The sequence below is a fragment of the Lepidochelys olivacea genome, assembly GCF_965140295.1.
Source record: "Lepidochelys olivacea isolate rLepOli2 genome assembly, chromosome: 3".
NCBI classification, from domain to species: Eukaryota; Metazoa; Chordata; order Testudines; family Cheloniidae; genus Lepidochelys; species Lepidochelys olivacea.
In genome coordinates this window covers 195,620,912-195,642,783 of record NC_140413.1, presented here as the reverse complement: position 1 = coordinate 195,642,783, position 21,872 = coordinate 195,620,912, and the positions used below count along the sequence as shown (strand labels likewise).

Genomic DNA, 21,872 nt, shown 5'->3' with positions numbered 1-21,872 from the left:
ATTTGGGAAACTCAGAGATGCTTTATTGTAATGAGGTGGTCATAATCTGCCACGGCAGGAGGAGCCAGCCCCTCTGTCAAATGGCTTATAAAAATTGTAAGTAGTTACACTTGCTAAATAAACATTTCTGACTTGTTTTATATACTATTTTACAGTCCACCAAATCCTATGTAATGTTTAGTCAATTTTAGGGCTAGTTTTGTGTGGACTACAAAATGTATTGTTTAGTGAAGTTTAGATTAATGAGGTTCTTTTGTATTAATATGATAATCTTGGCAGCAGAATAATACAGCACAGTAAAAAAAAAAATAGATCAAAACAATGAAGACTAGTTTGATAATAAGGAAACACTTCCTGGTAACACTTCAGGTGCAGTTTCTCTCCCCTGACTCTGCTCAATGTGGGTAGAAACTGGCCTCAGCTCCACAGCAGGCAAAGAGTAAGTGTACGCCCGCACCCTCAGGTGTAAAGGACATGGTGAGGAGTGGGAGCAAGGGTTGGAACAGGTATGGTAGTGGTGCAGCTGCAGGACACTGTGTGCCATTAATTCCCAGCTTGCAGACGGTCTCTTTGTAACCATTACCAAATAGCAGCATTTAGAACAACTCACGCTGCTCTGAACTAGGTTGGGGCTGACCAAAATATTAAGGAAGCTGACTGCACCCCCTTTTAATTTAGGACAGCAAAGAACTCTGGGACAGAATCTGGCCTTTAGAGTTTATTTTTCTCTTTATGTGTGCGGGTAACTCCCATTCACATTAGTGTGGTTTCTGTGTGTATGCACATCAAGATAGCTCAGAGACCTCTTAATATGAAAGCCCATGAAAATCCGTTCATATCAATACAGGACAGGTGCAGTACATTACCTGATAAGCTTCAGCACTCTGCTTAGTCATCAGGTTTTTATGCTCTTCTATTGCGAAGTCCTGCTTTCTTGCAAATGCCACAGCACCCTTTCTAACCAGCATACAGTGAGTAGTTTTCTCCATGACTTTGAGTTACAGCAAGTGGTGTTCCAATTCTTTTTCAGAATGAAAATTACATTTTTACACAATTTTTATGCAATGGTTATTTTTTCTAAATCAGTACAACAACAAAAACAAGGGCTAAAAATACCTAAAACTAAAACCAAGACATATACAAATATTAGGTTCCAAGAATAGGAAAGATTTTTTTTTATTAAAAATCTTGATTGTTTTTTTTTTATGACTTTCAACTAGAGCTTCTATCTTGGCCTAAACATAACAAACACAGACTAGATACAGAACAAATTTACACTGCACTCTTAATATTTTGTGCTAAGTTTATATATTGCTAGGTTTTCTCCTGCAAGATTTTTCTGCCCTAGACCCTTTGACTTCAAAAACAATATTCTACACTATAAAGTAATGCTGAAAATACACAGCTCTGATAAATCATGAGTTTGGTTTTGGTGTTGTATTTTGAACCATACAACCTTATGGGTAAATGAGTTGAGTGGTGTCAGCCTCAGTCGTTAGTTAATATTTCAGGATTGATGGGCATTAGGTTTCCATAAAAAACTGCTCTAAACCAGTTCCGCAAGTAGAGCTGGGTGAAATTTTTCAGACAAAACCTTTTTCACCATAAAACGCACATTTGGGTCAGCCAAAACAATTTGCAACTTCATGTCTAATTCCCCCAACTGTTTTGGTCAATCCTTCTCCGCCAAACCCTCAAAAAAAAAAAATCCTCCAAAATTGCACTTTTTGACATTTTGTAAAAGAAATGTTTCAAGTTTGTTTGAAAACTAAGTTTACCTCAATTACATTTTAAAAAGGTTAATAAATCAAACATTTCATTTCGGATCAAAAGCAATTTTTTTAACTGTCAGTTCACCAAAAAGTACTAAAGCTTTCATTTCAAGTCAACCTGAAACTTTTTTTTTTAAAACAAATTTCGCTTCAGCTAGCTAGCAAAACAAAAAATTAGTTATTTGCAGAGTTCTAATTTTAAGGCCCTCACTTTTATCCCAAAACTTCACACATTTTTAAAAAGTGTGTGTATGTATGTATGTATATATATAATTTTACATATAAATGTACAGTCATGCCCAGTCAAAGCTGCTGCCACTCCAAAATGACCAGGATGCAGCCCTTCCATTATAGCTGTATCACATTGAATTATTCCATCTTTGCTTGGGTAGCCTCCTTGTCCTACTACATAGCACCCTGTCTTTTTCATCATTCTCAAAATCTGGACATAATTAGTTTAAAAACCTGTTTGGCTATTAGACCCAAATTCTGATTTTTTAAAAAATCTGAATGTTCCCCAAGATTGCACTTAAAAATTTAATATTTTAAAGGCATCAAAGAACAACACAATGGCCACTATTTATTTAGGACCCCCCAACATTGTGCTTATGTGCCTTTCACTATGTTTAATTAGAAAACACTACTTCCAATGTTGGCCTGACATCTCCAGTGATACAAGAGAAAAAATGAGAATCTGATACCACATTTCTTGTCCATCTTAATAATGTCATTGAAGTCAAGGGGAATTTGGGGTGTGCAAGAAAAGCAGCTGTTAAGAAGCAAAGTAAGAAAACATGTTTATTTCATTCTTTATTTGGAACCCACTGAGAAATGCAAAATGTTTGCCAAGCAGAAAAGCCCAAAACTGTTAGGGAAGGACATTCTATTTAGAGATTTCGAAGAGAATATTGTAAATATGAGATGGTAAAAATTGTACCAAAAGGGTAAGAGTACTAAAGTCCTTTTAACTATATAAAGGTAGTTATTTAAAACTGGCCACTGTGTCATTTTATATTTATAAACAACAAAAATGAATAATCTAATAAATTCATTATATGTAAAGCATCAGAAAATGAAACTAGATGCAAACATGTACAGTAAAATGATCATTTATCCTTCCCCTTGCCTGTATTGAGCTCAACTAATGACTGGATTTAATACACTGGTAACACCAACTATTTCTGATTATACATAAGGTGCCTTGCCTCAGGTAGTTCCTTGTTAGAACATGCCTGATGACTTCATTCCATATTTTTCAAATGAGTAGAGGAAGTCAATCTTTTAGGTTTGCAGACACCTAAATAACTCAGAGGGCCTAGTAATTTCTCCTAGGTATTTGGTTGATGAGGGAGGGGTGTTGTAGAGGGAATATTTGGACATGGGTGCGTTATGGATCTCTGGAGCAGGGGTGTCCATGGGGCTGAGGAGCTCTCAGGCAGGGGGTGAGGGGGAGGTCCACAAAGGTGAAACATTGTGGAGCTCTGGGGCGGTGGGGGATTTCCATGGGGATGGGTTGTGGCCCTCTAGGGCCGTGGGATGGAAGGAAACCCACGAGGGCGGGATGCCAAACTCGAGGGCAGTAGGAGGATGTATCTACGGGGGGCAGTTGCGGGGAGAGGTTGTGGAGCTGTGGGCGGCGGGCCAGTGTATGTGGGGGAATTATGGAGCGGTGGGCCAAGGAGGGGATGTCCATAGGGATGGGGGTTGTGTCAGGCTGGGGCCGTGGGGGTATCTATGGGGGTAGAGCAGTATTGGAGCTGTGTGTGCGCCTACTGGGGGTGGGAGGTGTGGGTGAGGGGCGTGGTGGGGCTGGGTGTTTGCGAGGGTTGGGGCAGAGGAGTGCCTGGGGCCGGGGTAGGTGCCCCTGGGGTAGGGGTGGCGCTGTCTCGGGGGGCTTGGGGCCGGGGGTGCGGCTCTCTGTCTGTCTGTCTGTCTGTCTGTCTGTCGGGGGTGGGCGCGCTAACTCCCCGGAGCAATCCCGCCGTGCCCGGCCCCGTTCACCTGTCACGGCCTCCTGGCCGTAGTCACTGGCGCCGCGCCCTGCCGGAGGAGCCGCCGCTATGACAACCCCAAAGGCCAGGCCGGAGCGGACCCGACAGAAGCCTGGGCGCCGCGAGGGGTCGGACCGCAGCGGGAACTGCAGGCGGCAGCGCCGAGCCGGCCGCTGATTGGAGGCGGCGGCGGCGGCGCGTCAGGCAGCGCGGAGCGCAGGCGGCGGGGGCTCGGGCGGTGCGGAGCATGGACGCGCTGGGCAGGAAGGTGGTGGTGTGCGACAACGGCACCGGGGTGAGCGGCCGGGCAGCGGGCAGGGGACTGGGGCTGCGGCCTCCCGGGGCAGCGACCGACCGGCCAGCCCCGCGGGGCGCCGGCAGCGGGGCCCGGCCGCCCACAGCGTCTGTCACTCGGCACAGCGCGCTGCGGGCGGAGCGGGGAAAGGGGCCGCTCGAGAGATCCGCCGCCCCGCCGGGCGAGATCCGCTCCCCTTCCTGCCACAGGCTCGCTGCCCGCCTCACCTGGCCGGGATCTCCTTCCCCTCTTCCCAGCACTGTCTAGCCGCTGGGATCTTCCTCTCCTCCCGGCCTGCCGCCCTCCCACTTCCCCTGGGATTTTCCATAGGATCTCGGGGCAGGATCCCCTTCTCCCTCCCAGGCCCCCCATCTCCCTCCCAGCCCGCCCCCCCACTGGGATTTCCTTCCCTCCTGGCCTGCCGCCCGCCCCTTCCTCCCGGCCTGCTCGGATCCCTCTCCCCTCCCGGCCTGCTCCTGCCTGCTTCGCCCTACGGCATCTTCATCCCGGCGCCGGCCTGCCCACCTTTTCCCCCCGCCCCCCTCCCCCAAGGGCAGGATCTCCTCCCCCCTTCCCGGCACCGGCCTTTCCCCCCACCCCCATGGGCAGGATCTCCTCCCCCCTTCCCGGCACCGGCCTAGCCCCCCTCCCCCATGGGCAGGATCTCCTCCCCCCCTCCCGGCACCGGCCTGCCCCCGCTCCACCGGACAGGATCTCCTCCCTTTTTCCTCATGGGCAGGATCTCCTCCCCCTCCTCCCGGCACCGGACTGGCCCCCCACCCCCATGAGCAGGATCTCCTCCCCCGACCTCCCGGCACCGGCTTGCTCCCCCCCCCCCCGCTCTCCCGGGCAGGATCTCCTCCCCCCTCCCCGGCACTAACCTGCTTCCTTCTGAACCCCACAACCCGCCCCATAAATAAACCTTCATACTGCCCCTAGAGTTCTGCATCCTGCCCATGTGGATTTCCTCCCATTCCACTGCCCTAAAAGACCACAACCCATCCCCATGGAAATCCCCCACTGCCCCAGAGCTCCACAGCGTCTCACCCCAATGGACGTCTCCCCACTGCCTGAGAGCTCCCCTCGATGAGATCCCTTTCCCCTCCCAGCACGAACCCACCACCCTCCCTGGCATCCCATACCAAAGCACAAAGAGGCCTGTAACGTGGAGCTGGAGCAGCTCCCAAGGACACCACCAGCTCAGCGGGAGTTTGGCAGTTCTCAGCAGGATGAGTGGTTAGATGGTGAAAAGGCTTCTGCCCCTGTCTGTGCTGTAGCTTTGTCTGCTGCCACCATAAGCAGGGTTTTGCTGGGGGCAAACTACCTGTCTGATTATTTTTTACAATATAGATGCAGCCTAAGAACAACAGGGTAACTCAGTGCTCTGGGCCTTTCCACCCTTGGGGGCACATCAGTGCTCATTGTGCTGCTTTGGGATAAAGTGGATGCTTGTTCACTAAGCCCAGTAGCTCATGTCTCTCATAGGCTAAAATTGACTATTGTTGGCATTTCTTGGTGTGTCTATGTGTGTATAATATTAAATATACTGTGTATAAAAAGAGGATAAAGAGAATGAGAATATTTATAGTTGAAAGATTTTCTTACTGCGACTTGTGCTTTTACAGGCAGAATGAGGTATTGGAAACTAATACACATTTTTTTTTGGCTTTATACTAAAGTAGCCTCTAATTTTGATAATTCTGCTAATAATCCTGCATTGTTTAGGCTAGCCTGCATGTTAAAATATCTTCTTGGAGTGTCTTCAAAAAATTCTGTTCAGTGATGAGTGCAGAAAACAGAGGTTGGTTTATATTAAATGACTCTAGCTCACTAAACTGTAGGTATGGGTAGAACCAGACAATCACTACGCTCTCTAATGAACTCTTACAAGAAAATAACAGACAGAAACAGCATATCATTATGACTAAACACTTTTCACAAAGTGATCACTCTATCGGTCCTTATCCTCAAAGGAAACCTGCACAACACTTTCAAAAGATGAACCTGGGAGTTTAAGTTCATAACTTTGCTAGACACTAAAAGTCATGGACTGAATAGAGATACTGGTCATGTCTGTGCTACAAAATTAAGTCAACCTAATTTACATTGGCATACAGCTGCTGCAGTAATTACATCGATTGTATGTGTGTGTCACGGCACTGCTGTATGTCCCTTTTGTGCCCCATATCACCTATACGACGAGCAATCAAAGTTAGTATGGCAGGATCGGAGCTGCAGCCGCAAAGCCGCCTCTCCCCATACACCCAACAAATCCAGCAACTCTGTACTCCAGGCGGGAGCGTGAAAGCCAGCATGGTCAGCTGGGAAGATATGATGTGAGTTGTCCCCACAGAGCAAACAGGAAGCGGAATTTCAAAAATTCCTGGGGCTTTAAAGCGGGGAGGGGGGTGCATGCCTGTGTACCTGGCTGCAGGGCAGCAGAGGAGAAACTGCTTACCAGAGCCGTCATGATGGGCATTGTGGGACAACACCTGGAGGCCACTTAGGGCGACAGGAGCAAGTGCACTGTCTATCACTCCATGTCATCCCTCCAACTTTGTCTCAAAAAGTTCTATGCCGCTTGTCAAGGTGATTTTATTACGTCAGTGAAGCAGGAGAGTTAAAGCGGTGGGAGGAGCATTGTTGTGTGTACACTTTCACCGCTTTGTCGATGAAACCTGACTTTTGACGACAAAACTGTATGGTTTAGACAAGGCGCTATGCCTATACGACTACTTATGTCAGTATAATTTATGTCGCACAGGTGTGTGAATAATCCCCCCAAGCGACGTAAATTACACCTACGTAAGTGCTAGTGTAGACCCCACTATGTTGGCAGGAGATCTTCTCCAGCCAACATAGCTACCACCTTTTATGGAGGTGGTTTTATTATGCTGATAGGAGAGCTCTCTTCTCTTGACATAGAGCGTCTTCACCAGATGCACCGCAGTGGCTTTATGTGTAGGCAAGCCCTACGTTGATGTAGCTGGTGAGTTATGTTAGTAGGAACAAAATTTTAATGTAGATACATACTTAGGTTGCCGTAAGCTGCCTTGCGGCAACCTGATTCTATAGTGTAGATCAGACCACTGGATTTATGGCTGCTTATAACAATCTATAACCCACTAATAACGCCTCCCCTTCCTTAATACCCCTCTAGTCATAGAGAGGAAATGGGCCATTTCACCTCGAATGGTCCCTTGAAATATGTATCAACTATGTACGCTAAGCAGTCTGTTCCATCTTGTATTTAGCTGTGATACTCTGAGCCTTGGTCTACACTGCAAAGTTATGTCGATATAATTGTCACTCAGGGGTGTGGAGCAACGTAGTTGTACTGACTTAACTCCCGGTGCAGACAGTGCTAGGTCAATCCTAGGGCTTCTCCCCTGAACATAGCTACCGCCTTTGCAGGAAGTGAAGTACCTGCTACGCCCACGGAGAACCTCTCCCCTTGGCGTTGATAGCGTCTTCACTAAGTGCTACAGCGGCAACGGTGAAGCTGCAGCACTCTAAGTGTAGGCAACCCTTAGTAAGTTTTGCAGACCAGAAGAGCTATGTGGAGCTTGAAAACTTGTCTGTCAGCAGCAGAAGTTGGTCCAATCAAAGATATTACCTAATGCACCTTGTCTCTCTAGATCACTAAAACAGAGAGTAACTCTTTAAAACTTTTAGTTACAGACTTAGCGCTGTGACCTACAGAATGCCAAAAATTGTTTTTGTCTCTCCTCTTTTCCCTCTTTTGGTAAAGAAGGCCTGAAAGGTTGCGGGGGCTTTGGTTTTTCCCCTCTTATTAGAAATTCAGTTTTTGTCTACCTGGGAAGACTTTATGAACCTGTCAAGATGAGGCCCTGGTCTGCACTACAAACATATGGAAAACTCACACCCCTGAGCAACACAGTTATATTGACCCAACTCCCAGTGTAGACGGCACTGTGTTGACTGGAGGGCTTCTCCTTTCGACAGAGCTACCGCCTCTCAGGGAAGTGGAGTACCTGTGCTGACAAGAGAAGCTGTCCCATTGGTGTAGGTAGTGTCGTCACTAAGCACTAGAGCAGTGCAGCTGTCCCACTGCAGCGCTGTAAGTGTAGACAAGCCCTAGGAAACGAGGTGCTCTTTAAAAACAGATAAGGTAGCTCAAGTGAGCTAACATAACTTGAAACTGTCTTTAACACCTCATGTAAATACTGTTTAGCACCTTTACTGCTACGTTTGTTGATATTTAGGGCCCTACCAAATTCACGGCCATGAAAAACGCATCACAGACCGTGAAATCTGGTCTTCCCCCTGTGAAATCTTTTGTGTGCTTTTACTCTATACTACACAGGTTTCACAGGGGAGACGGTTCTCAAATTGGGGGTCCTGACTCAAAAGGGAGTTGCAGGAGGGTTACAGAGTTATTTTGGGGGGGGGGTTGCAGTGTTGCCACCCTTCTGAACTGCCTTCAGATCTGGATGGCTGCAGAGCAGCAGCTGTTAGCTGGGCACCCAGCTCTGAAGGCAGTGTCCTGCCAGCAGCAGCGCAGAAGTAAGGATAGTAGGGCAAATACTGTCCTTACTTTTGCGCTGCTGCTGGTGACGGCTCTGCCTTCAGAGCTGAGCTCCTGGCCAGCAGCCGCTGCTCTCCAGCTTCCCAGCTCTGAAGGCAGTGCTGCTGCCAACAGGAGCATAGAGTAAGGGTAACAGTATCACAACCTCCCCTACAATGACCTTTTGATCCCCCCCCCCCACAACTCTTTTATGGTTCAGGACCCCTAAAGTTACAACACTGTGAAATTTCAAATTTAAATAGCTGAAATCATGAAATTTGTTTTTTTAAAATCCCATGATCATGAAATTGGTAGGGCCCTAATGATATTATAGCCTACCTAGATTTAGATTTGACAATTCTAATATTTCAAAGGTTAAAAACTCCATTGTTTTTTGGACTGGCAGGGCCTGAAACCTTTAGGTCATCTCTATACATCATACAAAAATGGCAAAAGAATTCTTTGCAGGTTATCTTTATAAGACCTTAAAGCTCTTGAGGGCCTGATCCCGAGAGGTTGATCTCAGTGGTAGTTTTAAGTGCTCTCAGGATCTGTCTCTTTATTGTGGTGTAAGTATGTTTATTTGCAAATATGTTAATTATGGAGACCAAGACCATGACTTACTTTTACTATAGTTCATCTCAAGTATGCAGTATAAGAACTGCTTTTGTCTTTGGTCCAAACTTCAGTCACTTAGGCCTAATCTACACACACTTTTTGTACCAGTGTAACTATTTTGGTTAGGGATGTGATTGATTGATTTTGGTAAACTGAACTAACTACCTGTAGATCCCTAGTGTGGACACAGTTATACAAGTGCTGCTTATTCCCCTTTCTGTATGGGAACAGATGTACCAGTGGAAAACAGCTTTGTACTGATTATACTGGTATAATTTTTGTGTGTAGAGAGTCCCTTGGACAAATGCTTAATTTTAACACATAAATAGTCCTAGAAACATGCTTAATTTTATTGGGTTAGGGGCATAATTACTTGATGTCATTTAAGTCTGTAGCCGCAGTTATGTCAGAAAAATGATTTTTCAACATAGGCAAAACCCAGTTTTTGAGAAGAATAAATTGAGCCATAAATTGAGTTAAAGCCATACATTTTCATTATCAAGTCAATATTGTAATAGAAAATGTTATACTATGATAGACAAAGCTGTCTTATTTTAGAATTATTTTTAATAAAATATTTTCATGATAAAGTGAATGAATACACCATGATTAGCATTAAAAAACCCTTCAGTTACTCAGAAATATAACAGAAAATGTTAAATATGAACTACCTTAGCGGTTGTAGCCAAAATGCTTTAATTTTCTTCTTTAAAAATCTTGAATAAATTGATTGGAAACCTGCAGTTCCTGTAATGCTTACTGTAGTATGTGATTATTGTGGATCTTATTGCAATCTGTCTTTAAGAAAAAGTAATTTAAAAATGAGTTTTCACAACACATGTAATGTAGGACAACCTTTAATAAGGTCAGCAGCAGGATCTTAATGTCCACCTCAAATATTCTAGATTTTATGATTTATTTATTTTATTTTTTTTAGAACAAATAGTAAGTTACTTTAGGCCTGGAGTGTTGTCCTAATTAAATTTAAAATTCTTTTGTTCGAGAGATTTATACTACTTTAAACTACCTTAACATTGAGACTTGATGAGATATAAGATTATTCAGTATAAAATTGGTCTCAAGACAGGTTTGTGAGCAGATGTAGCTTGTGTATTTATTTTTATTTGAAAGAATATTTATACACTGCATGTTCTTACCACTTGATGACTCAGTGGGAAGTCAGAGCACCAATTTAAACCACAATGCTAAGAAGAGGAAACTATATATGGTAAAATAATTTCTTATACACCGGATTCTTGCACGCACCAGGCAAACTAAGTAACTATTCTTAAAACACACTTGTAAGTATATGTACAATAGACATTTGTTCTGTGCATTATAATGTACGACATGTAAATCTTGCAAAGATGTTTTTCAATGAGTAGTTCTTCACTACTTTGTAAGATGCAATGTTGCATTTAAATGTTGCTGCTGTTAAACATTTACAATATGCTTAGTTGTGCTGAACTTGGAATTCGATAACTGCCCCAAGGAACACTTCAATTTTGGTTGCATTAGGGAATTTGTTTGCCAGTGGAAAGAATGGGGAATATCTGGGGTCTTTTTAGTAAAAGGAGTTTTTTAGTAAAATGAAAAATGGATTATCCTTGACTAATTATAGATTTTTGAGTGTATTGATTGTATAGTTTGAAGTTCTGGAAAGTTTTTTTAATAAGCTGCTGAAAAATAGGCATTTGTGATTTGATTTTATTTTTTAGTTGGCAAGTGTTACTTTTCGTTTTTACTCCTTTAGCAAGAAATCAAAAACACTCTGGGGCCTTTTCTTCGGCAGCGTTGTTACTCTTTGTGCTGACTCTTAGAATATCCGTTATAGATCAGTAGCGTACATAAAGTGTTATAACTTTGTAGCCATAGTGTCAAATACGTTCAGCCATCTGAAGCCACTGAATTTTAAGTTGACGATGAAAACTGCTGCAATATGAATCTCATCATTAACTTCTAGGAATCCTTTTTAAAAAAAAAAAAGGCTGACCTCCCTCATTCACCGGATCCTCCTGTAGCCTGGGGAAAGGTTCCCTGAGCTGGGAAAGGAGACCAGGAGTTCAGGTCTCATCTTCTAAATGCTATTTAAATTCCTATCAGACTTGCTAAACTTATTATTGACCAAGGGGCCATGAACCCCAAACCAGAAGATGTGGGACAAGCTGCTGAAAATCCTCCCACTTCCCCGTTTTTAAATAGGTTAGCAGAAAGCTCATACAAAGGCACTGTGAACCCAAATTTCTTATGTAACAGACCCTGCTCTTATCCACTATACTACACTGCCTTTCAGAGTGACTAAGCCAGTTTAGCTGTACTGTTTCCTGCCACTATAAACCCCATTCTTTCTCCAGAGCCAGGGATAGAACCCAGGATGCCTGATCACCAGTATTCTGCTGCTGACTAGTAAATAGTTGTGTATAATCCCTGGGATAGTGTATGTTAGTCCTTCTCCAGGCTGGTATAGAAAGGGACTGGCAGTTACTCCTGTAGTTCAAACAGTAAGAGCCTAAGCTGGAGCTCTCAAGGTGAAGCAGTTCAAACCCTGCTGCTGATCTATGTGGAGGTAGGGTTGTGTATGATTTGCTCTGTGAAAAGACCACTTTAAAACAGTATTGTAGAACTTAAACTATGATGATTTGTAGATTGTAAATGTGTGAATCACCAAAACACACACTTCACCTTTCACTCGTTTATTGCACATTTCACTTTTGTCACCCTCCTGGTAGGTGTATCTGTGTTGTATGTCATCCTCTGCCCAGTCTGAAGAGAATGAGTATTTGTGACAGCTCTCAGCTTGAGAACTTGGCCCTGTACCCCGCACAAGCTGTAGAGACTCATGCTTTCGATTTTGGAGATCATTGTTTCAATTCATAGTGTTGGCCAACATGGCGTCCATGACACTTGCAGGTCTCTCGTGTTGGTGTGTTTGAAGGTTGAGAAGTACACTTAATACTTGCGTGAAAGGGCGTGGGAGGAACAATAGGCAGATTTACTGGTATAGTGCTGCTGCAGCTGCTTGTGGCTGTATGTAGTTTCTGGAGTCCATGAGAGGCTCTGATGGAGTGTTTTGGGGAGTATTTACGTGGACTCCTTCGTAGAATAAGGGGTTGCAGGCACACAGTTTGCTAAGGCATATCAGACTTGCACAGTCTTCAGAAGCAGCTTCACCTGTATAAAAAAAACTAAGAAATTAGTGAACAAAAATTACATTTAGTGGCATTTAACATTGCAACAGGGCACATCCCAGCCACCCAAAACCTTAGAAGCATGGAAATAAGTTATGGGGAAAGCACTTCTTTCTACCTGCACATTGCAGACAGCACTTTTGATAATGCGCTTCATTGCTCCATAAGGTTTCCATCTCCAACAGATTCCCAAAGTAATATATACCCCTAATTGATCAAACTTGAGTGACCTCAGCTGTGTTAAGGCAAATTAACTTCACCAATGCTTTAAATATGACAGTTGTACTCATCTGTTCATGTAATTGATATAAAAGCGTATGAAGTCACATGCACTTTTGTATTAAAGAGCATGTTTGATCAAATTGGGGTAATAGGCTTGTGAGGCTCTATCTCCCATTAATCAGAGTGGCTTCATAGCTTTGCAGACTCTCTGATACTCAGGTGTGGAAATAAGTGCATTGGCAAAAAGATTTTGGGCTCCAGCCTGTTCAGCGTGTTCCGATGTTCCAAATACGGTTGGCCATTAATTGCTGTCATAAATAGGAGCAGCACTCTCTTGCATGTGTAGACAAGATCTGAATAAATCCTAGATATTGATAGCCTCAGAATAAGCAGAAGGGCTGACAAGCCCTTGCCTTGCCATTTCATACCATATTGCTGAAGAAGACCTTTCATCTTTGGAAAGGAGTCGGGACTTGTGGAAGGGAGTTGATAAGCTCAAGAACACGCTTCCTACCCTCAAACATGTCAAGTTGGCTCCAACGGCAGACAGAACACATTTAAAAATGGAGGTGGTGTACAAGAAGAAAAGTGAGGGCGACAAAAGTTTTGCCCTGCATCATGTTTTTCCATTGATGCTGAATGCAAATTGATTTTGCTAATTAAAAGTATAGCAGCTACTAGGTAAGGAGCCATATTAAATGATTCGTAATTCTTGCCATTGTATTTAAGGTTCTTAACTTATATCCACATTTCCCAAACTTTTGAAAGTTGAGCCTCCCTTTGGGGAAAAAAAACCCCAAATGTGCCTCCCACCCCAAAACGCCCCAAAGAATGTTAAAGGCCTACTGTTCATTTTAATGTACATATCTTCATGCACCACCACTTCTCCTCTTCTCTCAGGGAAGTACTGGTGTATAACTTCCCATCCTTTCTTACATACTTTGAGCAGTGTTGATATTTAAAGTATTCTAACTGGCATTTGAGTTAATATCAGTTGAAATTAATAGGACAGTTCACACTTTAGAATTCAGGCAGAAATTACTGCATCAGTTAGCCTTCAAAAAGTGATCCGAGTGTTTTTCCACAACTGTAACAGCTAGAGACTTTTTGTTTTTATAGACACAGCAGAAATGCTAGACAAAATTTGAAATCTGTCTGCTCTCACAGCAAGCCGCTCCCACAGCAAGCCACTCCCCGCTCCCAAAATGAAACAAAAAACACTTTATCCCAGGGTAGCATGTCCCACATCTTAGAAAATGTAGACTTACATTAAGTTCTTTCAAGTGTTACATGGCTTTTTAAGTATAATTTTAATAATGCCTTATTACCCTGCAGTTTGGACTAAGAAGATGTGAATAGCAATGCACACTAAAGTGCTGTGCTGTCCAAGGACTGAAGAGCCCCAAGTTTGCAGCCCAACTTTTCAGTTCATGCCTGCAGTATCCTTACTGGGGAGTTACAGCACAGCATTTGTGCACTGCTATTCACACCCCATTAGCCCAAACTATGGGGTATTAGAGACAGGCCCTAAGGGTTTTGAGAAGTAAGCTGCTTGCTGCCAGAGGACCACCCTGAAAGATGATCAATGTAGAGTTGAAGAATGGTAGGGGGAGGTGAGCCAAATACAGTATAGTTAAGCTCAGAGGTTTCGCGCATATCTTTACCAAATGAAACAGGCAGTATTAGTATCTCTTAAAAATTTCAGATATGTGCTTAAAAAAAGTTTCTAAAACTATTTAAAATGAGTATTGACGTTCTAGGCAGAGACTTGTAAATGTACATTTGGGCCTACAAATTTACCCTAATTGTGAGCTCAACTGTAAACAGTGAGTATATGTTCATTAGATGTTGCAATAACTTACAACAACAAATATTGGTGGGAAAAGGTGCAAAAGTGGGACAGACTGAAATAGTTCAAGCAAAAATGTCTACTGATATTACTCAAGGACTACGTTAAGATCATTCTTGGTAAACAAGAAAAGTGTGGAAGCAGAAATCAGTAAACTACAATTGGTGTATTGGAAACTAGGTCTAATTGTTGGACAGAATAATGAGAGGGTGGTCTATTCCAGCCATCATTGCCTTTTGGGGTCCTTAAAGAGACTTTGGGGAGAACAATTGGCCAGTGGGAGTGAGCTTCACCATCATGGCTACCATCCCCACTGTCTCCTCGGAGCTCAGATCTTTTTTATCATAAAAGATGTCCTGACCAAACTGGGCCAGATGACATCACTACCCCCACTAGTCTCGCATCCCAAACACCACCTGGGATGTGAGACTCTCTTCTCCCACCTCCTCCAATATGTCTTTTTCCTTCCTTACCTTATTTCTTCTCTTTCATATCTCTCACTCCTTTTCCCTTCTGTCTAAAGAGAGTCTGGCTTAGCTGGCCAAGACTGCATATTTTTCAGCATTGCTGTGAGCCTGTGCCCAGAAAGAGGTAGCTAAACACAATGCCCTAAATAGTCCTCTTCAGGTATAAGTTTGCCAGGTCTTGGAATGGGTAATAAGTCTATGTGCTGTGTCTGGCTTTTTCAGCAGTGAAAGTGCGTGGGAGAGTCAACACCAGAGACAGAAGCTGCATTTTCTGTCTTTGCTATTCTTTTCTTTCCCCCCTTGTGTGTGTTTGTTTTGTTTTGTCTTGTCATCTTAGGAAATGGGATCGGGCTTTAACAACACCAGCAATAATAGCTCCAGACCATCTCAACTAATTTCTTTGTTTTTCCCCAAAAGGACAGTCATTACCTTCTTTAATACTACCGAAGAGGCTAGTTTTTTTTCCTTCTAAAAACTCTCCAGATACAGGGAAAGGGAACAAGTGATGTTGATAAAATGAGAGCCATATTTAATACTTTATTCAATATTTAATTTAATACATCCGATGAAGTGAGCTGTAGCTCACGAAAGCTCATGCTCAAATAAATTGGTTAGTCTCTAAGGTGCCACAAGTACTCCTTTTCTTTTTGCGAATACAGACTAACACGGCTGTTACTCTGAAACCTGTCATTAATCCTTTACGTTTCAAATGCTTCTACTGTTTTTCCTTCTTCTCTGTATCTTTAATAAAAGGATTTGTAATGATGTGTTTGCCATGGAACAAAGCAGGCTGAGGTCACTGTCTTCCAAACCCCGAACTTGTTTAAAACTGTTTAATGTTGGACAGTCAGGATCACGTTAACACCTTTGGGCCCCTTTATTACATCTAAATTAACACAACGTGACTTATTTTCTAAAATTCCTTACCTGCATTTGAAAATTTCCTCATAAAGACTAAAATATTTTTAATAGTAATAAACAAATGTGATGCATATATTAACTAATCAAATTATTTAACTTTTTTCTTTTCAGTTTGTGAAATGTGGGTATGCAGGCTCAAATTTTCCGGAACACATCTTTCCAGCTTTGGTTGGAAGACCAATTATAAGATCAACTGCCAAAGTGGGAAACATTGAAATCAAGGTAATGTTTTTTTCTATAACAGTTTAAAGCATTCACGGTAGTCTTTACAGTAGAACCTCGGAGTTACAAACTGATCAGTCAGCCTCACACCTCATTTGGAACTGGAAGGATGCAATCAGGCAGCAGAGACAAAAAGAAAGAAAGAAAGAAAAAGCAAAAACTGTACACCAGCAGTTCTCAAACTGTGGGGCGGGACCCCAAAGTAGATCGCAACCCCATTTTAATGGTGTTGCCGGGGCTGGGACCCCAAAGTAGGTCGCAACCCCATTTTAATGGTGTTGCCGGGGCTGGCCTAGATTTGCTGGGGTCTGAGGCAGAAGCCCAAGCCCCACCTCCTCAGGCCAAAGCTGCAGCCTGAGGACTTCAGCCCTGGGCAGTGGTGCTCAGGTTACAGGTCTCCTGCGTGGGACTGAAGCCCTTGGGCTTCAGCTTTGGTCCCCCCCACCTGGGGCAGTGGGGTTTGGGCTTTGGCCCGCCCCCACCCAGGGTGGCAGGGCTCAGGCTTTGGTCCCCTCTCCTGGGGTCATGTAGTAATTTTTATTGTCAGAAGGAGGTCACGGTGCAATGAAGTTTAAGAACCCCTGCAAATGTAAACTACTAAAAAAAAAAAAAAAAGGGGTAAGGAAACAGTTTCTGTGCTTGTTTCATTTAAATTAAGATGGGTAAAAGCAGCATTTTTTTGTGTGCATATTAGACTTTCAAAGCTGTATTATGTCAATGTTCAGTTGTAAACTTTTGAAAGAACAACCGTAACGTTTTGTTCAGAGTTATGAACATTTCAGAGTTATGAACAACCTCCATTAACAAGGTGTTCGTAACTCTGAGGTTCTACTGTAACACATGAAAGTACTTTCTCCTTCTTTTATCATGCCCCCCAGCAGTCTATCCTGTGATTCACTGCTTAAGTAATGAGCTTCAGCAGCTGCACCCCTTCGGGGCATGTGGTGAGCAGAAGGGTAGATTAACGTTACTGGAAGCTGACCGTCAGGGGCCCAGTGTGCATAGGGGGGCTGGAGCTCTTAGATCTTGATAAGGGATTTGGGGAAATGAGGCAGAAATTGATCAGATGACTGATCCTTGCTGTCCAGTCTTAGTGCAAGATTCTGAGACAATGGTGAGTATTTGCTATAACCTGTAATGTTTACTATTCAGTGTACAATTAGTTGTAAGCAAAACCATCTGTGAACTAGTATTAGTTGCCTAACTTTGCTTGTATTTATTTTTCATTATGTTTTAAGTAGTGATGGTAGACATAATGCTTTCCACAGAATAGAGAAACAATCCCTGCTCTGAGGAGCTTACAGTCTAAAAATATTGTAATATTGCAGGTTTGAAAAAAATTCTAATCACTAGCATTGAGTTGAAAACCTTCCTTGAGGCATGTGGGGGCTTATGTTTCTAACCCTTCTGATTGCAGAGATACTATTTCAGATTTAAGTACATGCAGGGCTGACTTCCTGAGTGTGCAGATAAAGTTTGTGTCTGCTGCTCCTGCTTCACAAAGCTATGAGTGGCAGAGTGAAATCAACAGAACTCTGGTCAGTTTTACTCCTGATATTTGGAATCCTAGAGGTAGCACTGAAACAGTTTCTTGCTGGTGCTTAGGGGAAAGTATGAGCATTAGTAGAAGGTGGCATTAGAATTATTTAAGAGGAAGAATGACAAAAAATGCAAAGTAAAGGTCTAGACTGGAAAGGGGTAAAGTAGCGGAGATCTTTCATTTCCTTCCCTGCATCCCTCAGCAGCCAGGAGGTTGGGTAGTAGAGGACTTTTCACCTTCACAGTAGCTGGGAGGACATGGAGGGAGAAAGAGAGAGTTCTTCTCCTCATTTCTCGAAGCTTGGTGGGGGCAATTGAAGGTCCACGTTTTTCAGACATCTACTTGCCAGTAGCTGAAGTGAAAGCTAGATTCCGCAAGCAGAGTCAAAGTACAATCCTGGCAGAAATCCCCTCACCCTACACAGTGGTTAGAAATGTCTCACCAAGGAATTTCTCCTGGAGATTACTGATGTGGACCCATCTTCTTTCTGCTTTGTTTCTACCTTAGGCTAGAAGCTTTAGTGTTATGGGTAATGGGTCTGATACATTTTTCAAGCCCTGACATGGTCAATGCTGCTAGCCCAGTTTAGGATGGCCTTTGATCATCTGAGTATTTGATTTAGTATGAGTTGAGGCTCTGGAATGGGGTTGAGGGGAGTGTCATATATGATGTATTGATGCTTTTTTGCATCTAACTTCTTGTATCATGTCTCCCATTCTAAAGATAGAATCACTCAAGGATATTTTCATGAAGAATGGGACTTGGACTCCTGATTTATTTTGTAACTACTTTACAGGACCTGTCTACTTTATTGTAGTTGCTGTAAGACAAGGCCAAAATAAACCAGGTCAGGAGAAGCAAACAACCATCCTACAGATCTGTCTCAGATCTTCCTTCCTGGTGCATATGTAGGATAAATTCAGAAAGACAGTACAGTGAAACTGTCTGAGGGCCATTTTTTTCCCCTCTGGATGTCATTCCATTTTTGCTGCTTTCCTAAAAAGATATTTTTGGCAGATAAATTATACTAAAATTTGAATGGATTAATTCTAGCTACACATTAAAGAGCATTGTGGCTCATTCAGAAGACTCTTGAGCAAAGGAAATTGACAAGAACATAGTCAGTTTAGCTCTTTAAAAATATTCAGAAAAACTAGCCAAATTCAGGAACTGAGTGAAATGAGCCCTAAAATAGGGTTTTATAAAAGCAGCCTAACCCTCCCTTGCCTATTATTCCTGTCAGGAGAGCAAATGAGGACATAAGGAGACACCGCTACATCAAAGGTGTGGTTTTCACTGGAACAGTTTCCCCCAAAATTCCAACCAGTTTTAAAACCTGTTGAGCTAAATTGATTTTAAAACTGCTTGAAGTTGTAGTGCAGATCAGGCTCCTGGCAGCTTGAACTAGTTTTACTGAACCAGCTTCTAAACTACCTTCAGCAGTTTTTGAAACTGGTTTGGTAAAAATGGTTGGCTTAGGGAGCCTAAACTACGCTGCACTTCCAACTGGTTTTAAAATAGATTTTGATGGATCAATTTTAAAACTAATTAGAATCTTTAGGGATACTTCCTTGTAGTAGAACAGACCCAAGTATGCACTTTACCTCATTTTTATTCCTAGTCCATGCCCCACAATTATCTTCCTCAGTTCCTATCTCAGAAATCCATAGACTGGGGTGTCTGTAGGCTTTGAGTGAGTGGAGAATATAGTCAGCATTCACCCTGTGTTCCTCCTGCGACTGGATGTGGATTTTCTGGCAGCTGCCTTTGCAGAGTACTTGCTCTGATGTTATTGTCATGTGTAAGTAGAGCAAGTAAACATGCCTACTGGAGCTGATATTTTTCTTATTAAAATGCTATTGGAAGGGTTGGTGACTGAGGAGGCCTAGGTTTTGATCTTGGATTGGGTCATGAGTGAAAATGGCATCCTAGTCCCTGCTTGTCCACAAAAGTACGTATCTTGCTGTGTAGTACGATGGCTGTTAATTCTCCTAGCCCCCCTCTAGCACAGCAGGGTACGGCATGGCAGAACTGAGATGCGGAGCTGTGTAGGGAAATGTGCACAAATCTGCCTGCACTGTACCCTTTTCAGGTCATTGCTGTTGCTGTGTCACTTCATGAGCGCTTAATTCAGTTAGAATGAATACATAAACAGCATTTAAGTTTATGAGCTTCATGTACTCACAAGTTTGTATTTTAGCTTAATATTTTTATAACTGTTATAGTAAAAATTCAACTCGAAGAGCTGGAAGGATGAATATTTTTATGGAAAAAAAGAGGTGGAGGAAAGCAGGGATCCTGGTGGCAATGTGCTGGCGTTAGTTGCTTCCAAATCCACCACGCAATTAGTCTACTCCAGATCTACCACTCACGTTGGATAAAATTCGATTTTTAATGGGATATCGGCATATAAAAGATCTTGCTTCTTAGAAAAGATGCAAAGACACTGGTTATTGTCAATAGCATATTGTGAATAAAAATGAGAAGCCCGCCACTAAACTAATGGAAACAAATTAATCACAGACAGAAATGGCTTCTGAGAAGAACAGCAATGTCATTGATAGTGGTAGCTTGGCCCTAACTACGCTAACTCAGAACACTTGCAGCAATACGTGCATCTCTTTTCTGCTGTATATCTACTGTGTACTTAAAATAATTTGAGGATTTCCTTTAGGCCTTTTCTGACTCTCTTGCTTCTATCTTCTTTCTTCACCTTTCTTGACCTGTTGAAGTAGAATAACAAAAAGATGGTAAGTGAGGTGCCCCTGTATTGTTTGTTTCCCATTTTTTGCTTTATGGGATGCAGTAGCCGTTGCATTATTTTGATGCTTTTTAATGTTTTGTCTTGTCCCACATTTTACATTTGATTACTTATTTTAAACTTTGTTCATTGTTTTGATTTAGTAGCAACTAATACTATAAGAATCTTGTATATTGCTTCTGATTGTGACATGACCTGAGTTATGTGCAGATGCAAGAATAATTCATTTTTCTATAAGAGCAACATGAATTTAATGTTAACATTAGAAAATGCTTTATCTAACATAACAAAATAATGAAGATAGGAAAAGATCATGGCTTTTCCTTGACCTTGTCCTGGTCTGAGGTATACGTCATGCACAGAACAGATTTCAAATGGTTGTTCTTTAACTAGCGATTGTTAAATAAAGTCAGAATTTTATGAATTTGTTGTGATAGAACTGATGTAGTCACATGGTTACTTAGTGGTATGTTTGTTGGAGTAAGTTTAGCAAATTATGATCTTCTTAAAGTTTAGGGGTTTAGGTTTCTAATTTTTACATTAATAGTCCATTCTATGAAAACTGTTTTATAAAATTAAGAACTGATTAGGGGACTCAAATTAAAAATCATGTAATAAAATTATTTCTTTACCAGTTACTAGTAACTTCTTAGATTATTAAAACTAAAAATAATTTAAAAGTTCCAGTTTGCTTTTCATTATGTCTTTTTCTTTCTTAGCTTAAACAGAGAATCTGAGTCACCTTTACCTCTCAGTGGCACAGTGATTGGGTTGTAAACTCTGCAGTAGACAATTTGGTCAAAAGCAACCATTTCATTGTACTTTAATAAAGGAAACACTTATTATTTTGCTAGATTGTAGAAATGTGATCTTTAAAAAGAGGATATATTTTAATTCATTTCTTTAAATATGGTGGTAAGTCAGCCATTAAGGCTCCTCTGGAAGAAGATGGTCTATAGTGGGAAGCAAAGGTAACATTTCATTGTACCCACTTGCCTCAGGAAATACCTGTGGAAAAGGAAAGGGTTTTCTTATATAATCAATTTAGAAATTGACTATATGAATCACAACTGTGTAATATGTGTATTTTGTATAAAATATCATACTGGGGTTGGGGGTTTTTTGTTTTTTTGATGCGGAATAAAAGGGATACATATCAGTTATCGGTCTACCCTGTTAAAACTTTACTGGCAAAGGCTTAGTTAAACCACTTTTTATTTTAATGTTTAGTGTGGTACTTCCAGTCCCTTATTTGCTTTTGCTACTTGTTCTGTATGCTTATGCAGCTCTCATTATCCCTGTTTTGGGAATGTGCACAGAAACTTGCAGCATGCGTGAAAAAATTTTCTGCTAGCCCCACCTACTATCTTTTATGTGCTTTTTCACATCTCAACCTATTCAAGTGAGTATTTGATGAAGTAATTTTGGAGATCTCAATGAGTAAACGTCTGTACATACTAAGGTTTCTTTACTGTTCCATGGTTACAAAATGCAGGGT

The 21,872-nt window shown here is 42.2% G+C and overlaps 1 protein-coding gene and 1 pseudogene across 2 annotated transcripts in view; one reads left to right on the top strand and one right to left on the bottom strand.

Moving 5' to 3' along the window:
* Nucleotides 1-4,012, bottom strand: part of LOC311518899 (N(4)-(Beta-N-acetylglucosaminyl)-L-asparaginase-like) — a 33,478-nt pseudogene extending 29,466 nt beyond the window's left edge. Inside the window, exons 1-3 of the transcript XR_014714675.1 lie at nt 3,865-4,012; nt 2,072-2,214; nt 867-1,021 (exon numbers count right to left, since the gene is read on the bottom strand). The product of XR_014714675.1 is annotated as a N(4)-(Beta-N-acetylglucosaminyl)-L-asparaginase-like (transcript). The remainder of the gene's footprint in view (nt 1-866; nt 1,022-2,071; nt 2,215-3,864) is intronic.
* The window catches only part of ACTR2 (actin related protein 2), a 42,341-nt gene continuing 24,383 nt past the window's right edge, over nt 3,915-21,872 (top strand). Inside the window, exons 1-2 of the mRNA XM_084624238.1 lie at nt 3,915-4,058; nt 15,963-16,073. Coding sequence (XP_084480364.1) covers nt 4,011-4,058; nt 15,963-16,073 — 159 coding nt within the window. The 5' untranslated portion in view covers nt 3,915-4,010. The remainder of the gene's footprint in view (nt 4,059-15,962; nt 16,074-21,872) is intronic.